We start from the raw sequence: 21723 nt of genomic DNA, 5'->3' as shown, positions 1-21723 counted from the left end.
GCCCTCTTGGCTAGTTTGTGGGATTTATTCCGTGCGTGCTTTGAAGGAGTTGTCAACTAGAGAGTTGCCCTTTGATGTTTAGTCTAGCCCCTGGTATTTTTGGTTGCAATAGAAATCCATGTTTAGGTGTGGTTTGCTTGTTCTTTACTTGCTAGGAAATAGTGATGTTTTGGAGTGCTGAAATATTTCTAAGTCTGAGATCTGTTATATTTTGTTGCTGTCTTTGCATGAGTTATCTTGTGATCTGTAGCTCTTTTGAGGTTGGTGCAATGGAGTTAGTTGTAAACTTTGGGATTCTCTAGCATGCTGTGTATTTTCATGCCATTTGGAGTCCTGTAGCTTATGGTTTTGCTGCTGTCAACATGGCTTGAGATCGAAAACTGTACTTTCATGAAGTGTTATTTTCACTAAGTCTGAAATAGTGTGTGTGAAGCCATTTTGTGACTTCTTTTCCTAGTGTTCCATGCTTCCATGCTAGTTGTTGTTAGTTGTATGTTGTAGTGCTTCTTGCCCTCTATTGTGTCATGTCTTGGTTGAGTATATTGGAGTTGAGTAGCTCATAGTTGTAGGGTGTAGAAAATGCTATGTGGCTGATTTTGGTAGATTGTAGTGATTTCTTGTTTTGCTCGTAGTTGTTGAACCGTTGCTTCGTTTTGATCGTGTCCTATATGAAACTTGCTTAGAATCTCGTGTAGTTTCATATTTTCTAGTTGGTTGTGTGTTTTGAAATGCTTGTGACCTTCGTTGCAAACATATTGCATTCATGCCATCATATCTTGCGGTGTCCGTATCTTTTGATCCATAGCTCCGTTGGAGATTTTCTCTATGTGTAGATTGCTTGTAACGACACGTAGAATCACGTGAACCTATTTGTTTTGCTGTTTAAGAACTAATTAAACATGTTAGTTCAGATCTGTACAGAATTGTAAATTAACATGTGAGGTCGTTTCAGAGGTGTTATATGTCATTTCCGACCTCATTTAAAATGCCTAGATAGGTAGTTGAATTACGCTACACCTCTTGCCATGTTTAACCACATTTAATATTGCATGTATCTAATCAGGATAGAACTAAATAATTAAACGTGGAGTTCCATCAATATGCAACTCGTTGCATATTGAACTTCACTTAATGTGTAGTGTTGATTGTTGTGAATTGACATTCGTGACTTGCATGTATTGAGCTGCTCATGCATCATATGTGTTGTGCATCGTGTGGTGAATATTGCGTGTTGATTTGTGCTTCCGGTTTGCTTTGTCTCGATAGATTTCCACAAGCGTGTCGGATGGTGAGGACCCGTTCGACTACATCGGTTCGTCTGCTTCACGGAGTCATTCTTCTTCCAAGCGGGATCTCAGGCAAGATGACCATTTCCCCAGATACCATTACTATCATTGCCATGCTAGTTTTATCGCTTCTATCGATTATGTCTCATTGCCTACCACATGTTAAATATCAGCCTCTCAACAATGCCATGAAAACCTTCAACCTGTTCAACCTAGCAAACCACTGATTGGCTATGTTATCGCTTGCTTAACCTTGTGTTAGCGTTGCTAGTTGCAGGTGCAGTTGCTTCCATGTGATAACATGGGTTCCTTGTTATATCACCATATTAATTGCTATTTAATTTAATGCACCTATATACTTGGTAAAAGGTGGAAGGCTCGGCCTTTCTAGCCTGGTGTTTTGTTCCACCCTTGCCCCCTTAGTTTCGGCTACCAGTGTTATGTTCCATGATTGAGCGCTCCTAACACGATCGGGGTTGTTATGGGAACCCCCTTGATAATTCGTTTTAAATTAAAGCTGGTCTGGCAAGGCTCAACTTTGGTACTACATTTGCCTAATAACCTAATAAAATTGCATAGGGACTTTCCGGACCCCGAGGATAATTAATCAACCCCCGGGCCAGTGCTCCGCATGAGTGTTGGTCCCACCTGAGCGATGTCCGGCGCCCCCCTGGCCACCCAGGGCTTTAGCGATCCCGACGTCTAGCTCATCCGTCGTGTCCTGAGAACGAGATACGCAGCTCCTATCGGGATCGTCGACACATCGGGCGGCCTTGGTGGATTAGTTTTACCTTTGACGAAAAATCTTGTGCATCGGGATTCCGGTGATGCTTTGGGTAATCTCAGGGTTGAGGTTTTCCACTAAGGAATCCGACGAGATCGCGAGTGTCGTGATCGCGGATTTCTATGCGGCTTGTGGTAATTTTTCATGGACTAGTTGGAGCACCCCTGTAGGGTTAAATCTTTTCGGAAAGTCGTGCCCGCGGTTATGTGGCAATGTGGAAACTTTGTTTAACACTGGTTCTAGATAACTTGAAGTTAACTTAATTAAAACATGCCAATTGTGTGCGTAACTGTGACTGTCTCTTTCGTGAGTTCCTTCTCCGACCAAGGACATGGTGGGGTTATGTCTGACGTAGGTAGGTGTTCAGGATCATTCATTTGATCATCAGTAGTCACATCCGCTATGCGTAGATCTTCCCCCTCTTATTTCGTGTACTCGTAAGTTTAGCCACCAAATATATGCTTAGCCGCTGCTGCAACGTCACCACTTAACCTTACCTCACCCATTAAGCTTTGCTAGTCTTGATACCTTTGGAAATGAGATTGTTGAGTCCCCCGTGGCTCACAGATTACTACAACACCAGTTGCAAGTATAGGTAAAGGTTACTTGACGCGAGCGCGTTGATTGTTCATTTGGAGTTGCTTCTTCTTCTTCTTTTTCATCGATCTAGGATGGGTTCCAGGCCGGCAGCCTGGGATAGCAAGAATGGACGTCATTCTTCTTTTCTCGTTTGTTTTCGTCTGTAGTTGGACCCTGCTCTTCTTCATGATGATTATGTATTGTAGTGATGCGACTCTGATTTAGCTTGTGGCGAGTGTAAGCCAATTCTATACACACACACACACACACACACACACACACACACATATATATATATATATATATATTCTTTTCACTACATGTACTTGTAACGATATCCATTCTTGCGAAACGACGAGATGCGCTTCTATCCCTGACGAGGCCCTCGTGACAAATTGAGGATAGGATCGCATCTTGGGCGTGACACAGAGGGAGCACTCTTCATGAGCTAAAGAACAATACTGTGGATTGTGCATGCTACTCTAATTGTTCTTTATCCTGAGGTGTACCTCATTTCCTTTCTTTTTCAGTTTATATGGGTGACAGGTTAGACCAAAACATAGAATATGCAACTTAGGGCAAATTTTTCTCTCTTTATGCCTAGCACCTTCCGCCTTTTATCTTAGTTTCTACTTCTTGTCCGAACTCGTCCTTAGCAGTGTGGGGTGCACACCTTGGTGCCTCAGAGATTTAGCAGAAATCTGCAGTCCAGGATGGAGTTCTCTCCTGGATTCCTCACCTATGGCTCTGCACACACACAACTTGGGTGTCTAAGTTTACATATTTGTCAAAGCTTTATTTATTAACATCAAACACAAAAAAATTGTCAGTGCTATAGTATCATATCGATGCAGAGCAGCAGACAGATTAGGCGAAGGTACTGTGGTCTGGGTGCTTGACCCTCAATGTGAAGTTGATGAACATGAGCCCCATAGTCCTGGGGGAGCATGTACCATAGGAGGCGATGAGATCCTTGCTGAGACTCAGTCTCAGACGGTGTCAGGTGAGTTTGTTGAACGATGCCCATTGGTGTATGTAGAAATGCATGCTCTAGTCAATGCAACTAAAAGTCCAATCTGATGGAAGAGACTAGGCAACACATTATACGTCAACACTCCCCCTCACGTGTGGCTCCCTCAGGCCTAAACGTGGACCGAAAGTGGGCTGCAATTTAATTGCGCCAGCCGGGTCTTGAACTCGAGACCTCTTGGCTCTGATACCATGTAGAAGTACATGCTCTAGCCAATGCAACCAAAAGACCGATCTGATGGAAAAGACTACGCAACACATTATACGTCAACAGTGTAGTTGAACGGCAACCCGAGAGGGTGCTAGAGGTGGCCCAGTTGAATGGCACCCCAGCAGGCTGCCCCGAGGTACTATGGGAGTCGCGCGCCTCATGAGAGGAGATTACGACGGATTATACCTTATCGATAGTTTGGGGTGGCATGCATCCGTCGCTGACGTACTCGAGGAAGGAGTTGAATGACGCATGTGTACAAGGTCGAAAACCACGCGACGAGGACCGTTTGCTTGTTACCGACAGCCATGGTGGAATCACATCAGCGGCATGCTATCGCGCAGGGGGCGCCATCTAGGAAGCGTGCGGCGGCGATGACTTGGAGGTGAATGCCAGGGTGGTCGAACGCGGCAAAGAAGGTCTGCAGGTGGCAGAGCGGGGAGGTCGGTCGCTGCGGCGAAGGTTTGCCGGTGGCGGAGCGGGGAGTTTCGTCGTGGTGGCAGAGGTGCGCACACGCTGGCGCGGGGAGATTGGTCGCGGTGGCGGTAGTGCATAGGCAGCGGCACAACGAGGTGGGTCATGGCGGCGGTGGTTACGGAGAAACTTGGGGGCGTGGGGAGATAAGGTTGGGATGCTTTCGACTGTGGATTTTTTTTGTTTGTTTTCAAAGTTCAGGAGGATCGCGTCGGCACCTATATATAGGTGTGTTGGATCACAATAGCTATTTTGATCCCACGATGAGAATAGTGCCACTCCATATAAACAATATTCTGATTCCGGGATGAGAATAATTATTCCGATCCCCAGACTGACTCTCTCTCTCTCTCTCTATATACACACACACAACCCGTCCATTCTGCTATTAGCAGAATAGTTATTCTGCACACTTTCCAACTGCACACTCAACGTTAGTGCACTACATCTCTATCAAACGAAACATTGCAATGTCAAAAAAAACTGCATGCACTTTTCAACACTGTTTTGGCTCGAGTTTTTAAACCTTTTGTCGGAATGGGGCGTATAATGTATGGTTCAATTGCTACTGAAAATCCCCAACTCCTTCATGTTGAACATTTTTCGGCATTCCTCATGGTTTGAGAGCTGTTTCGAAAATGGTGGCCGCATGATGTGCTGCAGCGAACGTACTTTCGCAATTGTTTCTAAACCGCTCGTCGGAATGAAGCAAACGATATGGCATCAAAAAGATATCGTCGAGTCTCATCTTTTTCATGTAGATTACTCCCTCTAATTACTTCCGATTTGAGAGTAATTTCAAATTTACTAAAAAACAGAATTCTATTTTTGAATTTTTTTGTTTTTGAGACTGTTTTCGATGCAATTTTTAAACCATTTGATGGAACGAGACTTATGATACGGCGTTGAAATGCAGTGAAATAGACGCAACTTTCACATGTTGACCATTTGTTGAGATTCCTCGCGGTTTTAAATAAATTTTGAAAACGGCGTGGTTGCCTACGAGTTACAACAAGTATATTTTCATAAATTTTTCCAAACCGCTTGTCGGAATGATGCAAGTAATACGACATTGGAAACATATTGACGAGGCACATCTTTTTCATGTACAACACTCTCTCTAATTCCTTACGGTTTAAGAGCAGTTTTGAAATTACCGAAATGCGAACACTGTTTTTTCGCAACACCCAAATCAACGCGTGAACCGCTTCGGGTAGAAGAGCGCACTACTTTTTGACGGGAAACCACACTGCATCAGTGGACAAGTGCACTGCATGATCTTTCTTTTTGTTGGACGTGATTTTTTCAAGACGAGTAAGCGAAGTGCACTTCACATCGGAGGTAAGTGAACCACATCGCTATGGAGAAGTGAACCTCATTACTTTTTTATCGTTTCCGTAACATTTTTCTACACTTCACATTGGTAGTAAGTGAACCACGAGACTTCCAAAAGTGAACCTCGACACTGTCAAAAGTGAACGCCATGACTTTTCGTTGTCTTTTTCCATACTTATTATTTTTTACATGCACCACGTGGACTAAGCGAGTGAACTACATCTAATAAGAAAGCGAGCTTCTTTTTGAGATGAACAAAATGAGTTTCAAAGCATACACACACCAAATAAACACACCAGCTGAATCACATTCTAGAACTAGCCAAGCTGCACTATATCACAACCCCAGGAGCGTATTGCACGTGCAAAGTAGCCAAAATGGCCAACACTGACCTGGGAGGTCGGTGGAGACCAGTAGAGACCATGCCCCTCAACTGCATATTCGAAATAAAATAGGCTACTTCTGCCTGATGAGTCGAAACTTTTTTCTATCCAAATAAAAGCGAAAACCATGTCCACACCATTGAACTGCACTCTTTGTCGAACCATGGTGCAGCACTTGCGCGACAAACTGTAGCGGCCTCCCCGGTGAATACGCAGGACCGTGAGTGCCGCACCGCATGCACGGACCTACCTAAGAGCATCTCCAACAGACGCCCAATACTGGTGTCGTGCCTAAAAAATCATAAGTTTAGCGCGCGCGGAGTTAAAAATTGCACTCCAACAGACGCTGTATAATAGAGCACGTCGTAAAAAATGTTCAGCGCGCTGGGGAAAACTGAATCGGACGCAGTATATTTCGTGTGCGAGCTCGTGCGCGCTGAACTTTTCGTGCGCGTTGAAACTCCTTTCCGTGCATGCGCCCGCTGCCGGCAACCTCGCGTGCGCGCGCCAGCCTGCCAGCCGGCCACGGCGGCGGGGCAGGCCGCGGCCATGGCGGGGCGGGGAGGAGCAGGTCGCGGCAAGGCGGAGCAGGCCGCGGCCATGGCGGGGCGGGGCGGAGCAGGCCACGGCCATGGCGGGGCGGGGAGGAGCAGGTCGCGGCGGGGCGGAGCAGGTCACGGCGGGGCGGAGCGGGGCAGGCCGCGGCGGGGCGGAGCAGGCGGGGCGGAGCAGGCCGCGGCCATGGCGGGGCAGGGCGGAGCAGGTCGCGGCGGCTCGGCGGGGCAGGGCGTGGCCATGGCGGGGCAAGGATGATTTTGGGTGTCCGCTGGAGATGGCGGGGCAGGGATGATTTCAGGATATTTTTAAGCCTCTGTTGAAGATGTTCGGTCATCCGGCACTGTAAAACGTTATTTTGACGTGGTAAATTTTTTTTAGCGCGCGGCTTCGTAGCGCGTCTGTTGGAGATGCTCTAACTACATCTACTGCCCTGCCGCACTGCATCCACGGACCTACCGAACTACATGTACTGCCCTACCGCACTGCATCCGTCGATGAGCCCTGGTCGGAAGCAGAGATGCAGACAGGACAACCGAACTACATCCGTCGGCGAGCCACAACCGGATGGCGACCCCCAGCCAGCCGACCCCTATGCGCGCTGACGGATGTGGAAGGGGAGTGCGGCATGGGTGCTGAAGTTTGGCGTGGTTCCCAGATCCGGCGCTGACCATTCGTGGGCTGGCGCTGGGATGATTCTCGCACCCGTCAGCCACGGATCCAGGCCAGAACGAGCACGCCGTCATCCACGGATCCAGGCCAGAACCAGCATGAGGAGCGGGTGCATGTAGGGCGCCTGTAAGTCACCAACGTCCCCGACAAACTGCACAAAACAATACTCTGAAATGTATGAGCACTCTCAGTGAACATCACGGTGGACTGCAGATCCACACAACGAGCCTCATCCCAATGGACTGCTAGAGGTCAGCCTCGATACCAATACGCCCGCGTGCCTGTACCTGTAAGCACTCTCCTCCTCCGCCACTCTTCCCTCCACAAGCAGCGTGAGTCATAAGAAAGGAGAGGGCAGCAACCGAGCTGCATATTCAGGCGCAACCGAGCTGCACTAGGGCAATGGACAATGGTTGCCGGCTAGTATCAGCCACGGTAGGCGTGCTAGGGGCAGTTCTTGGCTTAGACCCGCTGCTGAGAAGTTGCATTAGCAAGACAAATCGGTCTCTACTGAATCAACACGGAGAGGAGGCCTGGGGGGAGAAGGTAGAGCCAGATCTGGTTGTGGTAGTGCGCCTGGCGCCTGGCGCCTGTCACCAGTCCGTTTCTTCACAGGGGGGTGTGGCTTAGCTGAATCAATTTGATTGCTTTGCCGGATAGGCACGGGGAGGCCGGAGATGCGTGTCGATGTTTGGCCCGGGGGAGCTAGGTAAGCACATGGATAGGAGGCAACGCGAGATAGAGGAGGCGACACACAGATTTTTGGCTGGTGGCGCTGTGAGCCGTGGCCGCACCGCCCGGCGGTGGAGGAAGGCCGTTGCGAGCGGTAAAAGGGGGAGACGGAGGGGAGAGGGGATTCTGTCAGTGTTGGCAGATCCTGGCCGAAGGAAGGTGGAGGGGGAGTTGGGCCGTGGGTGGAAGAAGGAGGAGGGGGTGGGTCGGGGGTGGAAGAAGGTGGGGTGGGTGAGAGGGGGCCACATTTGGGTGGGGTGGGAAGGGGGGTGGGCGCTGGAAGAAGGTGGAGGTGGATTGGGTTCATGCCGGATGTTGATGGTGCTCGTGTCCAATCGACAAAGAATTTTTGTCCAAAAGAACCCCTACCCGAGTGTATTTGTCGGAAAGGACTAGCTCTGAAAGAAATGTGTCGAAACTACCCCTCCTCCTCTGACGGCAGGCGCGTCAGGCGACACGCGTCACCTGCCGCCACCGTCCGAAGTGGCTGGGGCCTGCCGCCACGAGCCCAGGCGGTCGAAGCAGACTCCCGTTTTAGCGATGCGGCAACAGAAAGGTGACAGCGTGGTGGGTCCTGCCGCCTCGGGAGGAGGCGGCCGGTACTGTTCCCGTGCAGACAGACATATGGCACTGTTGCTGACTGCGCTGATTTCCTTAGTCGTTGATTCCCACGCTGAGACAGATTTTTCCCGCTCCCACCGACGAAACAGTGGGAATTTTTTCCCGCTCCCACCGACGAGACAGTGCGAAACTTCTTCTTTATAAGCGAACTGCATCGCTGCCTCCTCTCTCACTCTCTTCTCCTGCCGTTGCCTCCTCTGTCACCCTCTTCTCTTTCTCTTTCTCACTCTCTTCTCTTTCTCTCAAGAGCTACTCCGTATGAAGGTTTAAGTGGAGATTTAGGATGGTTTAAGGTTAGATTTTGAAGACGTTGTAGTTGAAGAAAAGATAGATCAAGGTAAGAGCTTTCCATTTCTGTTGGTCGTGTTTGCATGCATGATGTTTTTATTTTGTTTGATTAATTTCTAAGTATGTGTTTTATTTTGTCTTAGGGAGCGTATTATCACTTTTGTGGAACTATTTTGTCATGCGATATGAACTACTAAGTTGAAGATCAAGGTATGAGACTCTATTCATATTTTTGTTCATGTGATAATAGGTCGACTCTGTTCATATATTACCGGTGATTTGTTCGTGTTTGCATGCAACTGGTATTTAGAAAGCACCCAAAAAAATGTGTGTGTAACTAGCATTTTTGTTAAACATGTAATAATATGTTAACTTCATTAGTATTATTACATGCAAGACGCGTATGTAATATTTTTTTATGTGATAATTTGTCAACCCCGTAGATATATGACTCGTGATATATATATGCATGCAGTATGTATTTTAAAACTTTTGCTAGCAGGGAAATAATTATGTGTGTAATATATATTTGTTTATATGATAATTTGTCAACCCCGTAGATATATGATTCGTGATATGTATATGCATGCACTATGTATTTTAAAACTTTTGCTAGTAGGGAAAAAATTATGTGTGTAATATTTTTGTTCATATGATAATAGGTCGAATTCGTTGATATTATACTGGTGATATTTTGTATTTCGAAGGATATCCTTATTAAACCAGAGGTATGAGTGACATATTGTAATTTATCTTGTATTTAATTTGTAGATGTAGTGTCGCGACAAATGGTACAATATAAATTATTATGTGTAGATGTATAGTCGTCTGTGAGTATTTGTTAAATTGTTATATGTAAAAAAAGATAAGTAATGGATGTTATTACAATATAAATAAAATAACATGATGGTACAATATAAATTATTATGCGTAGATGTACAGCCGTCTGTGAATATTTGTTAAATTGTTATATGTAAAAATAGATAAGTAATGGATGTTATTAAAATATAAATATAATAATATAATTTTTAATGGACTAACGATGTAAATATGGCTGCTCGTTAGGTACTATGAAAAATGTGTTAGTGTTTTATGGTCACATCGTACGTGAGGGTCCTTCTCGTGTGGATGTGTCTAGGTGCGGGATGACTACGGTTGTAGTAAGAGACATGGTTAATGTAGAGTATGCGGCAGTTAGAAGGTGCATCCGAGCGGTGTTTGGTTCAGCGATGAATGAAAAAAAAATGACCATGGAGGCTTTCGTGGTTGAGGGAGGAAATCATTGGGTTCTACGGCGGGTTACTGGTGAAAGAGCATGGACGTCGTACATGGGTTTTGCAAGCAATCCCAATAACTCCATGTATGGACAACCCATGGTTTATGTGGAGTTCATTTCTGCCAGTGACGTCGCCGAGTGCAGTAGCGGTGTCGGTGAGGACGAGTTGGCCATAACTGTAGCCCCCGACGCCGGCCCATCAGAACCAAGGGGTGGCCAACAAGTGGCCGTAATTGTAGCCCCCTACACCGGCCCATCGGAACCAACAGGTGGCCAACAAGTGTATGCCACGGGATATTGGTTTGCGGTCGTTGACATGAGCGAACATGTCGAGGGATTGCCGGAGGCGCTAGATGATGATGATGATGATGGTCATTCTTCTGCCTCTTCGGAATCAGATGATGATGAAGTTGTTTCTCCTAAGAAGGCGGTCGCTGCACCAATCAACCCAGAGTTTTTACAGGTTATGAGCATCACCAAGGAATTTCACTCTGTTGCTGGCCTAGAAACGGGAAGTCTGGCCGTTGGACAGATTTTCCCAGATAGGAAATATGCTAAACAAGCAATACATAGCTATGCAATTGCCATACACAGGCAACATAGAGTGAAGCAGTCTGATAAAAAGGAGTTGAAGCTCATATGAACCCATCGCGAAGCGGGTTGCCGCGGAAGAGTTATTGCTCGCCAGAAGCCTGAGGTATGTCAGCCATGGCATGTCACAAAAATAGAGCAACATGGATGTGAGCAAACCGGCACTCTTTCACAGCACCGCAATGTGACTGCAGAATATGTGTCAGAGGTCATGCAAACCATTGTGCAGAAAAGTCTTAATATTAGTATTACGGCTTTGCGGGCAACTGCATCTGATCTGATTGGTTTCCCTGTCAGCTACAGCAAGGCTCGGCATGCAAAGGAAAAGATATTTCAGAGGTTGTATGGAACCTATGAGGAGGCGTACTCTTTTGCCCCCAGAATGTTGCATCAGATTTCAGTTGCTAACAGGGGGACTCAAGTTTTCCGGAAAGAACGTCCAAATCCATTGAACCCAGACAAGCAAATCCTGGACCGCTTATTCTGGGCATTCGCCCAGACTATACAAGCATTCAAGCATTGTCGTCCGGTTGTATCAATTGATGGTACATTTCTCACTCGAAAGTACAAGGGCACACTCTTAGTGGCGATGGCAACTGATGCAAACAATCAACTTCTTCCTATTGCCTTTGCACTAGTCGAGAGCGAAAACAAACATAGTTGGCTGTGGTTCCTGTGTTGCCTGAAGATGGGGGTCATCAAAGATCGGGAAGGGGTTTGCATCATCTCTGATCGCAACACCGGACTATTAAGCGCGCTCGAGATAATTAAGGCTTCACGAGATCCAGATTGGGGGTGACCCGATCTGGAGACATGGTGGTGCATGAGGCATTTGGCAGCTAATTTTTATTCGAAATTCAAAAACAAAGATTGGTTCAAGCTATTCAAGAGGATGTGCATGCAGAAAACTATAGCAAAAATGAATGCTATCTGGGCAGGTATCAATGTTGAGATCGAGCGCGCATCCCTCCCGGCGAGAGAAGACCGGAGGGGTCGTCACACAACAATAAATTTGAGCCAGTGGATCAGTGAGAATTGTCCCATTTTGTACAAGTGGGCGCAGTCTCACGACACTGGCGCTCGATACGGTATAATGACAAGCAACATGTCCGAGGTGTACAATGGTGTTCTTAAAGGGGTGAGGGCACTACCTATCACATCACTAATTGATGAAACTTGGAACCGGACTGTGTCATACTTTGCAGACAGAGTCACCATCGCCAAGGCACTAGTTGATTTGAACAAGCCCTGGTCTGAGAAGATGCAAAGACATCTTGATGAGAAAGCAAAGAAGTTGCAAAGACATGGGTACAGGAAGGTAGATGCACTTAGGAATAAATGGGAAGTTAGTGTGCGAGCAAAGTTTGTTAAGGGTCACCATAGGGGAGCAAAAAAACAAGTTGTGACCCTTGGCACAACCTCATGTGTGTGCACTTGCAGCAAGCCCAAGCTTCTGGGATACCCTTGCAGTCACGTATTGCGGGCAACTGCAGATCAAAAAATTAGTGTCGAGCCATACGTATCACCGTACTTCAACATGCACAATTTATACAACACTTGGAACGGTGAGTTCTGGGCATGGGGCATTGATATGAACTACAAGCAATTGTGGCCAGAAGGGACCACATGGGTTCCAGATCCCGCATTGATGCGAACCACCAAGGGACGACGTCAGTCTAGGCGTCATCACAATGACATGGGCCACAACCAGTTGGGAGAACCAAGGCGATGCCGCGTTTGTAGGTGTGCTGGTCACTCGCGTAGGGAGTGTCCATATCGTAACAACAACACGGCATGATATGTAATCTTCGGAATATTTAATTTCATTTCGTCGTGATGTAATCTTCGGAATATTTAATTTCATTTTGTTGTGATGTAATCTTCGGACTATTTAATTTCATTTCGTTGTGATGTAATCTTCGGAATATTTAATATCATTTAATCGTGATTGCATGTTATGGCTGAAATGCCCCACCTTTTGCATGGGTATCACGACAACCACCACCGTTGCCAGCTTTTCTTAAATCCAAATCATGAAAATCCTCTTCAGACCTTCAGGCTTCGAACCGTAAAGACGCCCTGGTCAATACATAATCGTTTCCTTGAACACCTTGAGGCTTATGGACTCCTTCATTTTGCGAACCTCGCAGCTCGTTCAGGTAGTTTTACTGCCGACCCATCCTTTTTGACATCCCTTATTGATCGATGGAGACCGGAGACCCACACCTTTCACTTTCGCTATGGAGAGCTTGCACCTACTCTAAAAGATGTGTCAATGATCACAGCTTTACCAATTAGAGGTGTGCCAGTGGTACCTCCACGAGTTTCTCCTACTTGGCCAACAGATGTCTCGGGCCGTCTTAGGCTCGAAATGCCCATATCAGATCGTTCTAGTCCGCCTCGAGGTGTCCCACTCAGGTGGCTTCGTACTAACTTCGAAATTTTATCTACCTATGCTGATCTTGAGACAACGAAGAGACACGTGTTTGCATATTTGTTGTGGCTATTTGGTGTGATGTTTCCGAATTCTCACGGGGAGTTAGTTTTGCCTGGTCTCATCTTTTTTGCCGCAAAGATAGTGGACGAACCATTACCCCAAAATCCACCATATAGCTTTGGTTCTGCTATGCTTTTTCACACATACCGAGGGTTGTGTGATGCAAGCCAAAAAACTTCATTCACATCTAAAGCTCCATTACTTTGTGTCTCCTACGAGTTTCTACAGTTGTGGTCCTAGGAATACTTACCTGTAGGACGACCCCAGATAGTAGAACCGACAACCCCATGCGACTATGGTGCGGGCATTGTAACTAGATATTCCATCCCCGGTTCATGAAATTTATGAACGAAGATATTCCACCATCGGTACCAAGATGTATCGACGAAGAAACTCATAAGTAAGTAAGATGTGACCTGGCTAAATAGATATTCCATCCCTAGTTCATGAAATTTATGTTTTGTTATCTAAATTTCAGGATGAGCAATATGGGCAGAGCTGGTGTCAATTGGAATGCAGATAACATTCAATGGATAAACCAGTGGAATAATGAAGCTCTACAAAATATAGTGCCTCAGCAAGGGTAATTTTACTCATGTTAATTTAATTATGTACTTATAAAATACAGAATGTGATGTAATTATTTATTTATGCAGACCGTACGATGCAACTACGACACAAGCGTACTATAATTGGTATCGCATGAGCACGCGTACTAGACTGACGAGTGAACCACCTACGATGCCAACATATCCCACACATATGGAACAGTTGCAGAGATGGATAGACACATCATCAGCTTACTATCGTGACTCCACGGTAATCATCAACATCTTGCTATTCATGTCCATCATTTCATGAACAATTCAACCAACCAACAACGATTTTTTTCAGATTGATATTTGCACCGAAGTACAAGCGATGGCGAGGGAAGGAATGCGAGCCCAAGGAATTGATCCTAAAGGCAGGGCCTTCTTTAAAAGAATTAGCGAATTCATCACCACAAGGATTATGAGATGGGGTACAGAGAACGACGTTGCCACTCGAGTGTACAATATTCCGGAACCGAGGTCAGCTAGACCGAGTGCGGCGCCGTCGTCGTCCATGCGGTGGGGAGAGGGTCCTAGTACTACACCGACAGTTCCACGACATGGCTCGTCTCTACCACTACATGGGCAGACATCCCAGGTACATGCTCCAGATTTAGGTTCGACGCTCGAACAGACTCATTTCATGGAGCAGGATGCATATACAGCATATGGCACACACACTCAAGGATCTCAGCCATATCCGCCGACGCAAGGGATTAGGATGCCCGAGGGGACTCGTTGGCGTGAGACAAGCGAGGCAGCACAAAGCTACAACAGCGGTCAGGTATGTACAATTATAATAAGCAATTACATAACTTTTATTTACACATAATTTTTCAGCTTACATAACTTTTATTTACACACAATTTTTCTGTGCAGGAAATTAATGGTCCATCATGGGGAGATGAAGAAACCCATCGTGGCGTACACAAAGAAATACTCACAGAAACCCATGCTACTCAATGCACGCTCCCAGGAATGCTAAATGATTTTTTGGGGGGGACGTTATTGGTCCATCTTATATCAATTCTAAGTCACAGCCATTCACCTACAATTTTGAATCATCATCTCAATATAGATTTCAGACTCCACCACCTATGCATGAGTCACAGACACAGGAACACGAGGGACAGTACAGCCGTGGTCTTCGTGAACACAGACCCCCTGATCGCTTGTCACCCTCCGGTCGTCGGGAAAGGCCAGCTGGTTGTCGTCGCATAGGGTGATTCGTGTATCTATGTGTGCAAACTATTGTATCTCTCTATATCAGTTTCAAACTTTCATATGTACGTATAAGACATCTATGTAGTTTGATGAAATAAAAGTTCTCGATATATTTTGATGCATTTTTTCAATTTAAAGTTGCTTGCATAAAATAAGATACATTAAGATGTAGAGTTCATACAAAAACAACATAAAGTCGTCGTCATCCTTCGACGATGCAGAGCTCTCGCCCTTTGACGAAGCGCTACTCTTGGCCTTCGTCGATGATGCGCTCTTGTCCTTCGACGATGCAACAATATTGGCCTTGGTACTCGGCATGAAGATATCGTCTTCGTCCTCGCTATCGTCAATCCATAAAAAGGGATGTTTTACTCCACCTCCACCGTGTATGTGTTGGCCTTTCTTCTTCCATCTTTCATTCAACCGCAGAAGTTCTTTCCGAATCTCCGCATATGTCCTTGCAGGCCACCCCTTCCTAGCTAATGCATGGGCAACCTCATTCAGTAGCGTGTCACTACTGATGAGTTCGTCCCATGAAACTATTCTATTGTCTATATTGAAATTGCTAGCTAAGCGCAGAAGACACTCGGACATACCACTGTGAAAACTACGATCGAAAGGATAATGAGACATTTTGAGCACACTCCTTACCCACCTTGGTCTGGAGGGGTTTTTATAGGTGCAGCAGAGCGAGACGAATAACTAATGGTGGATAAGCGAGGCGGGAAATAAATGGTGGGAAAGCGAGGCGGGAAATAAATAGCGGGAAAGCGAGGCGGGAACAAAATAGCGACAAAGCTATACGCGGAGAAAAATGGCGGGAAAGCAAGGTGGGAAATAAATGGCGGGATAAAATGAAGATACACGTAGTTGAAATTAAGATACATATTGCGGAAATGAAGATACAACTTGCCGGAATTAAGATACACATTGCTCAAAATAAGATACAACTTGCCGAAATTAAGATACAACTTGCAGAAATTAAGATACAACTAACACAAATTAAGATACAATAAAATAAATCTACTAAGTCCAACATGGATATTTTCCTTTTCCATGACCATCTTCTTCTGCTGCCTTGGCCGCACGAGCCCTTTCTCTCTTTCTCTCCCTCTCAGCTTCACGGGCCTGTTCCCGCTGTCTGTAAACCTCCTCCAGCCGAAGTTTCTCTTCTTGGTTTTTCCTTATCATCTCATCAAGAAAAGCCCTCTGCTCCACATAGTACTATTCCCACTCTTTCTTCTGCGCTGCTTTCTGCTCTGCTTCAGCCTTCTCGCGGCGCTCTTCCAAGTCCAAGCTAGCCCATGCACGACGACCTCTTTCACGAATCTCGGTCACCGTCCAGTACGGCATTTCCGTGTCGATCCAATGATAGTACATGCACAGAGGAGGAGGAGACTACAAGAAAAATATAAATATATATATCAAGCTAACAATAATATCTACAACGTGTTTATTCTTGATGACTTAAGCATATTGGCGGACTGATGTATGCTGAAGGAGCAACGAGTGGATCTTCCTCATAATTGGCGCACACGAAAAACTTCATGCCCAACCAATCTGAAAAATCCATCACCTCCTTCACCTTGCAGAGATCACCACACCAACAACGCAGTACTTCCACCCCCCGAGGCAAGCTCGCACTCTTCATTTTCCTAGGCCTAATGCTTTGATCTGAACAAGGCAAACTCATACTGAATATGAAAGAAGTGTCACACACTGAGGCGAAGTGTGGCTGGATGCTGGCGAAGAGTGTTTGAGTGCCTTCTTTTATAGGCTGAGGCGGATGTGTAGGCGGGAAAATATGGCGCGAAGAGGTTCCCTCCTGGCAAAAAATGGGCGGGAAAAAGAAGCATCTCATAGATCCTTGACAACCTAAAAATGAGAGCGAGCGCCACTTTCGGCACGAAAGAGACAACTGATGTCTCAGAGATTTCAGACAGGGGGCAACGCCACTTTCGGCGCCAAACAGTACCTGCCGCCACCACCCGAGGCGGCAGGGCCCCACTGTTGCGCCCCGTTCTGTGGCAGCGGGACAACAAAACGGGAAGTGCGTCGGCCGCCTATGCGCGTGGTGGCAGGCTTGTCGGCCCCCTAGGCTCGTGGTGGCAGGCCCCAGCCGCCTCGGGCGGTGGAAGCATGTGACGCGTGTCGCATGGCGCGCCTGCCGCCACGGGGGGAGGGGGTCTTTTTGGCACATTTCTTTCAGAGTTGGTCCTTTCCGACAAATACACTAGGGTAGGGGTCCTTTTGGACAAAAAATCATCGAGAGAAGGTGGGTTGTGGTAGTGTGACCTGGGGAAAAAGGTGGAAGGGGATCTCGGGTGTGATGCTGGGAAGAAGCTGAGTTGGGTCGGGATGGGGTGTTAGCAGAATAAGGCGAGGTGTTAGCAGAATAAGGTGTTAAGGAGTGTTAGTAGAATTGATCCACACACACTATATATATATATACATATACATACATACATACATACATACATATACACACACCACGGGTGGTTTGTTTGAAAATTCCTCCAAACGCCAGCGTCCCGCTCCTCAGCTGTCCCACCGATTGGATCAGCTAATCATCGTTGTTGCATCCCATGTGCTCTCGCCGCCGGATTCCATCATCCTCACCGTCAATATTCAATTACGTCACCTCCATAGAGAGTCGCAGCCAAGTTTGGATATGACCTATCCTTTTGTGCCTTCCTCATTCCTATTCCTTGAACAAGATTATTCGCATTATCTTCCTACGTATGCACAATTTCTATCCATCGACCAGTTCTGTATATTTTAGGTTTGAGCGAAAAAGTTAGTGCCACTTAATCGTGTTTACACAGTCTCTATTGTTGCCTCAGAATGACCGAACTAGTTCACTTGGTGAGACAAAATTGTAGACAAAGAAAACCCAAGCTTGAATTTTGTACTCATTTTCTTGAAAAAATATATGTATTTCCCACCTACTCTATTTATAGGGTTAAGTTTCCAAGATGTCAGGTTCAAAGGATAGTCAAAACATGGTAGAAGATGATGTTGACTTGAGTGGTGGCACTAGTCGAGAGAGCAACTCAGATTTAGACACAAGCGCTCCCAGTTCACATGGGCTTCCTAAAGCTGTAACATATGCCAAGAAGAGGAAGAATTCTAATGAGGAGGACTCTGACTTCATGCATGATGATTTCACCTCCAAGAGGGAGAGTGTAGTTGCTCACTAGGTCTCTGGATCAACTATTGCCAAGAGAGGCATTTCACTGAGTCATGAGGGGGCAACTCAGATACACAGAGATCCATGCCCAAGAAGCAAACAAGGAAGAGAATTGTTCATGCTCCTGCCAGACAAACCTCCATATATGACGAGCGTCCCGAGGATGCTGTTGAGGAAGAGCAGGAGGAGGAAGAGGGAGTTATCAAGCCGCCTCCAAAGAAGAAGAAGAAGCTCATGTGTGATGCTATGCGTAGCTCATCTCCTACTTCCAGGCCATCTCCCAGGGCAAGGGCAAGAGGACTGCTACAGTTGCGGCTTCCAGGAAGAACAAGGCACCAGTGCCTGAGAGAATAGAAGAGGAAGCCCCAACTCATGTGAAGAATATCAAACCATTTCTGCGAGCTCATGATGATTCATATCCAGAGGCAGATGACATGAAGAAGAGGAAATAGAAGAATCTGGGGAGATGGAGGAATGCATATCCAAATGCGAATACTGGAATTTATAATTTTGCCGTCTATCATGGCTGACGGCAAAGGGGGGAACCACGGACGACAAAGGCTTTGCCGTCCGTCAGCAGACGGCAAAAAAAATCCGATGAAGAGGTTCTTTGCCGTCTGCTTTTGTAAAGCAGACGACAAAGAATATTTGCCATGAGGGGGCAGACGGCAAATTAAATGGGATGACATATCCACCAACGGTCCCGTTAAGTGTTAACGGCATGCCTCCTCTCTTTGCCGTCTGCCCTCCCCCCTTTTCCATGAGGGGGCGGACGGCAAAGGGGGGAACCAGCCCCTCTCTCTCCCCTCTTTGCCGCCTGCCCTCCCCCTTTGCCATGAGGGGGCTGACGGCAAAGGGGGGAACCAGCCCCTCTCTCTCCCCTCTTTGTCGTCTGCCCTCCCCCTTTGCCATGAGGGGGCTGACGGCAAAGGGGGGAACCATCCCCTCTCTCTCCCCTCTTTGCCGTCTGCCCTCCCCCCTTTGCCATGTGGGACAGACGGCAAAGGGGGGAACCAGCCCCTTTTTATTTTATTTCTTATTATATCCAGCAAATTTTCACAATAATCAGGACATATATATATATATATATATTTGACAAAAATAAATTTGTTTCCGTACTCATAAGCATATTAAAATAACTTTCATCGATAGTACATACATATTATGCAACTTGCATTCGTACCAAACCATATATTACACCAGTTTCATCCACATGCATACAAAGTTTCATATATATATCCATAAACTACAATAGTTTCAGTACAAGCTTCCATGAAGCCATGGTACAAGAAATCATCTTCAAACATTCCATCAATATAATCCAAGCTTCCCGTGAAGTGAATGTAATCTGCAAAATGACAAATAAGAAAGTTAGAAGAATAATACTAGATGAAGAAGTATATATAGGTTATTTTGGAGAGAACTTAGCTAAGTATGGGCCATTTAATAGCTAAGTTAGGTGGAATAGGTCATCTTGGAGCTACATAGCCTTATTATGTCATTTAGGAGAGAACTTAGCTAAGTATAGGTCATTCTAGAGCTAACTTGGATAAAATATGTCATTTTGTAGCCAACTATGATTATTAATCCATTTTGACCTTATTATGTCATTTTGGAGCTAAATTAATCATTTTAATGAGCTAACCAAGGTCCTTATGATGTTTTTACCTAATTATGCTTATTATGTCATTTTGGAGGATAATTAGCTAAGTATTTCTTTGTTGGGGAAAATAACCTACGTGGAAGAAGAAAGAGAAGAAGCAGGAAGAGAAGAAGCAAGAAGAGAAGAAGAAGGAGTAGAAAAAGAAGAAGAAGAAGAAGGAGGAGGAGAAGGAGGAGGGGAAGGAGAAGGAAGAGGAGAAGAAGAAGAAAAGAAGAAGGACAAGAAGAAGGAGAAGAAGGAGGAGAAGGAGCTTCTCTCCTCCTTCTCCTTCTATTCTTCTTCTCTTCTTCTTCTTCCTACTTTTCATTTTTCCTCTTTCTTCTCCTCTTGTCCCCTTCTTCGGGCTAAATTAGCTAATTATGCCTTTTTGGAGCTAATTATGTTATTTTGAGGATAATTAGGTAAGTATAGGTCATGTTTTATTAAATAGACCATTTTGGAGCCAAGTAAGCTAATTATGTCATTTAGGTGGAAGCCTAGCTAACTATAGGTCATTTCGGAGCTACTTGGGTAAAATATGCCATTCCGGAGCAAACTATGCTTATTAAGCAATTTTGGATCTAGCTAAGCTAATTATAGGCCATTTAATACCTAAGTTAGGGGGAATAGGTCATTTTGGAGCTACGTAACCCTTATCATGTCATTTAGGAGAGAACTTAGCTAACTATAGGTCAGTTTTATTAAATAGGTCATTTTGGAGCTAACTAAGCTAATTATGTCATTTAGGTGGAAGCCTAGCTAACTATAGGTCGTTTCGGAGCTCACTTGGGTTAAATATGTCATTTAGGAGCTAACTATGCTTATTAAGCCATATTGGAGCTAAATTGGCTAATTATATCATTTAGGTGGAAGCCAAGCTAAGTATATAATATTCATGAGCTAACCAAGGTTCTTATGCCATTTTGAGTTTATTATTTCATTTTTTAGCTAAATTGGTCATTTTAATGAGCTAACCAAGGTTCTTATGATGTTTTCACCTAACTAAGCTAATTATGTCATTTTGCAGGATAATTATCCAATTTAGTCTTTGTTGGATGAGTCTAAGCTACGTAGAAGAAGAGAAAGAGAAGAAGCAAGAAGAGAAGAAGTAAAAGAAGAAGAAGGAGGAGGAGGAGGAGGAGAAGGACAAGAAGAAGAAAAGAAGAAGGACAATAAGAAGGAGAAGAAGGAGAAGGAGCTTCTCTCCTTCTTCTTCCTCCTTCTCCTTCTCCTTCTCCTTCTTCTTCTCTTCTTCTTCTCTTCTTCTTCTTGTTCTTCTTCGTTCTTTTCATTTTTCCTCTTTCTTCTCCTCTTGTCCCCTTCTTCGGGCTAAATTAGCTAAGAATGCCTTTTTGCAGCTAATTATGTCATTTCGAGGATAATTAGCTAAGTATAGGTCATGTTTTAATAAATAGACCATTTTGGAGCTAACTAAGCTAATTATGTCATTTTGGTGGAAGCCTAGCTAACTATAGGTCATTTCGGAGCTAACTTGTGTAAAATAGGTCATTCCGGAGCAAACTATGCTTATTAAGCCATTTTGGATCTAGCTAAGCTAATTATAGGCCATTTAATACCTAAGTTAGGGGGAATAGGTCATATTGGAGCTCCGTAAGCCTTATTATGTCATTTAGGAGAAACTTAGCTAACTATATGTCAATTTTTTAAATAGGTCCTTTCGGAGCTAACTAAGCTAATTATGTCATTTAGGTGGAAGCCTAGCTAACTATAGGTCGTTTCGGAGCTCACTTGGGTTAAATATGT

The 21723-nt window shown here is 45.3% G+C and overlaps 1 protein-coding gene and 1 long non-coding RNA gene across 3 annotated transcripts; one reads left to right on the top strand and one right to left on the bottom strand.

Annotated features, from left to right (window-relative positions):
- Nucleotides 1–6972: 6972 nt before the first annotated feature.
- Nucleotides 6973–8234, bottom strand: LOC123429989. Its single transcript, XR_006622812.1, has 2 exons — nt 7596–8234; nt 6973–7459 (listed from the first exon to the last, which is right to left on the bottom strand). It is a non-coding gene; the product is annotated as an uncharacterized LOC123429989 (long non-coding RNA).
- Nucleotides 8235–9119: 885 nt separating this feature from the next.
- LOC123429988 lies at nt 9120–15239 on the top strand. 2 transcript variants are annotated; one of them, XM_045113947.1, is made up of 6 exons: nt 9120–9159; nt 9612–9677; nt 13792–13896; nt 13970–14132; nt 14208–14687; nt 14783–15239. In XM_045113947.1, exons 3-6 carry the CDS (start codon nt 13793–13795, stop codon nt 15122–15124), a joined length of 1089 nt encoding a protein of 362 aa, XP_044969882.1. In that variant the 5' UTR covers nt 9120–9159; nt 9612–9677; nt 13792; the 3' UTR covers nt 15125–15239. The 2 variants fall into 2 exon arrangements, with proteins under 2 accessions (XP_044969882.1, XP_044969881.1); XM_045113946.1 differs by lacking the exons at nt 9120–9159; nt 9612–9677 and adding an exon at nt 12067–13713.
- The last annotated feature ends 6484 nt before the right edge of the window (nt 15240–21723 follow it).

The sequence above is a fragment of the Hordeum vulgare genome, chromosome 2H, assembly GCF_904849725.1.
Source record: "Hordeum vulgare subsp. vulgare chromosome 2H, MorexV3_pseudomolecules_assembly, whole genome shotgun sequence".
Lineage (NCBI taxonomy): Eukaryota > Viridiplantae > Streptophyta > Magnoliopsida > Poales > Poaceae > Hordeum > Hordeum vulgare.
This window is presented reverse-complemented; position numbering and strand designations above follow the sequence as displayed.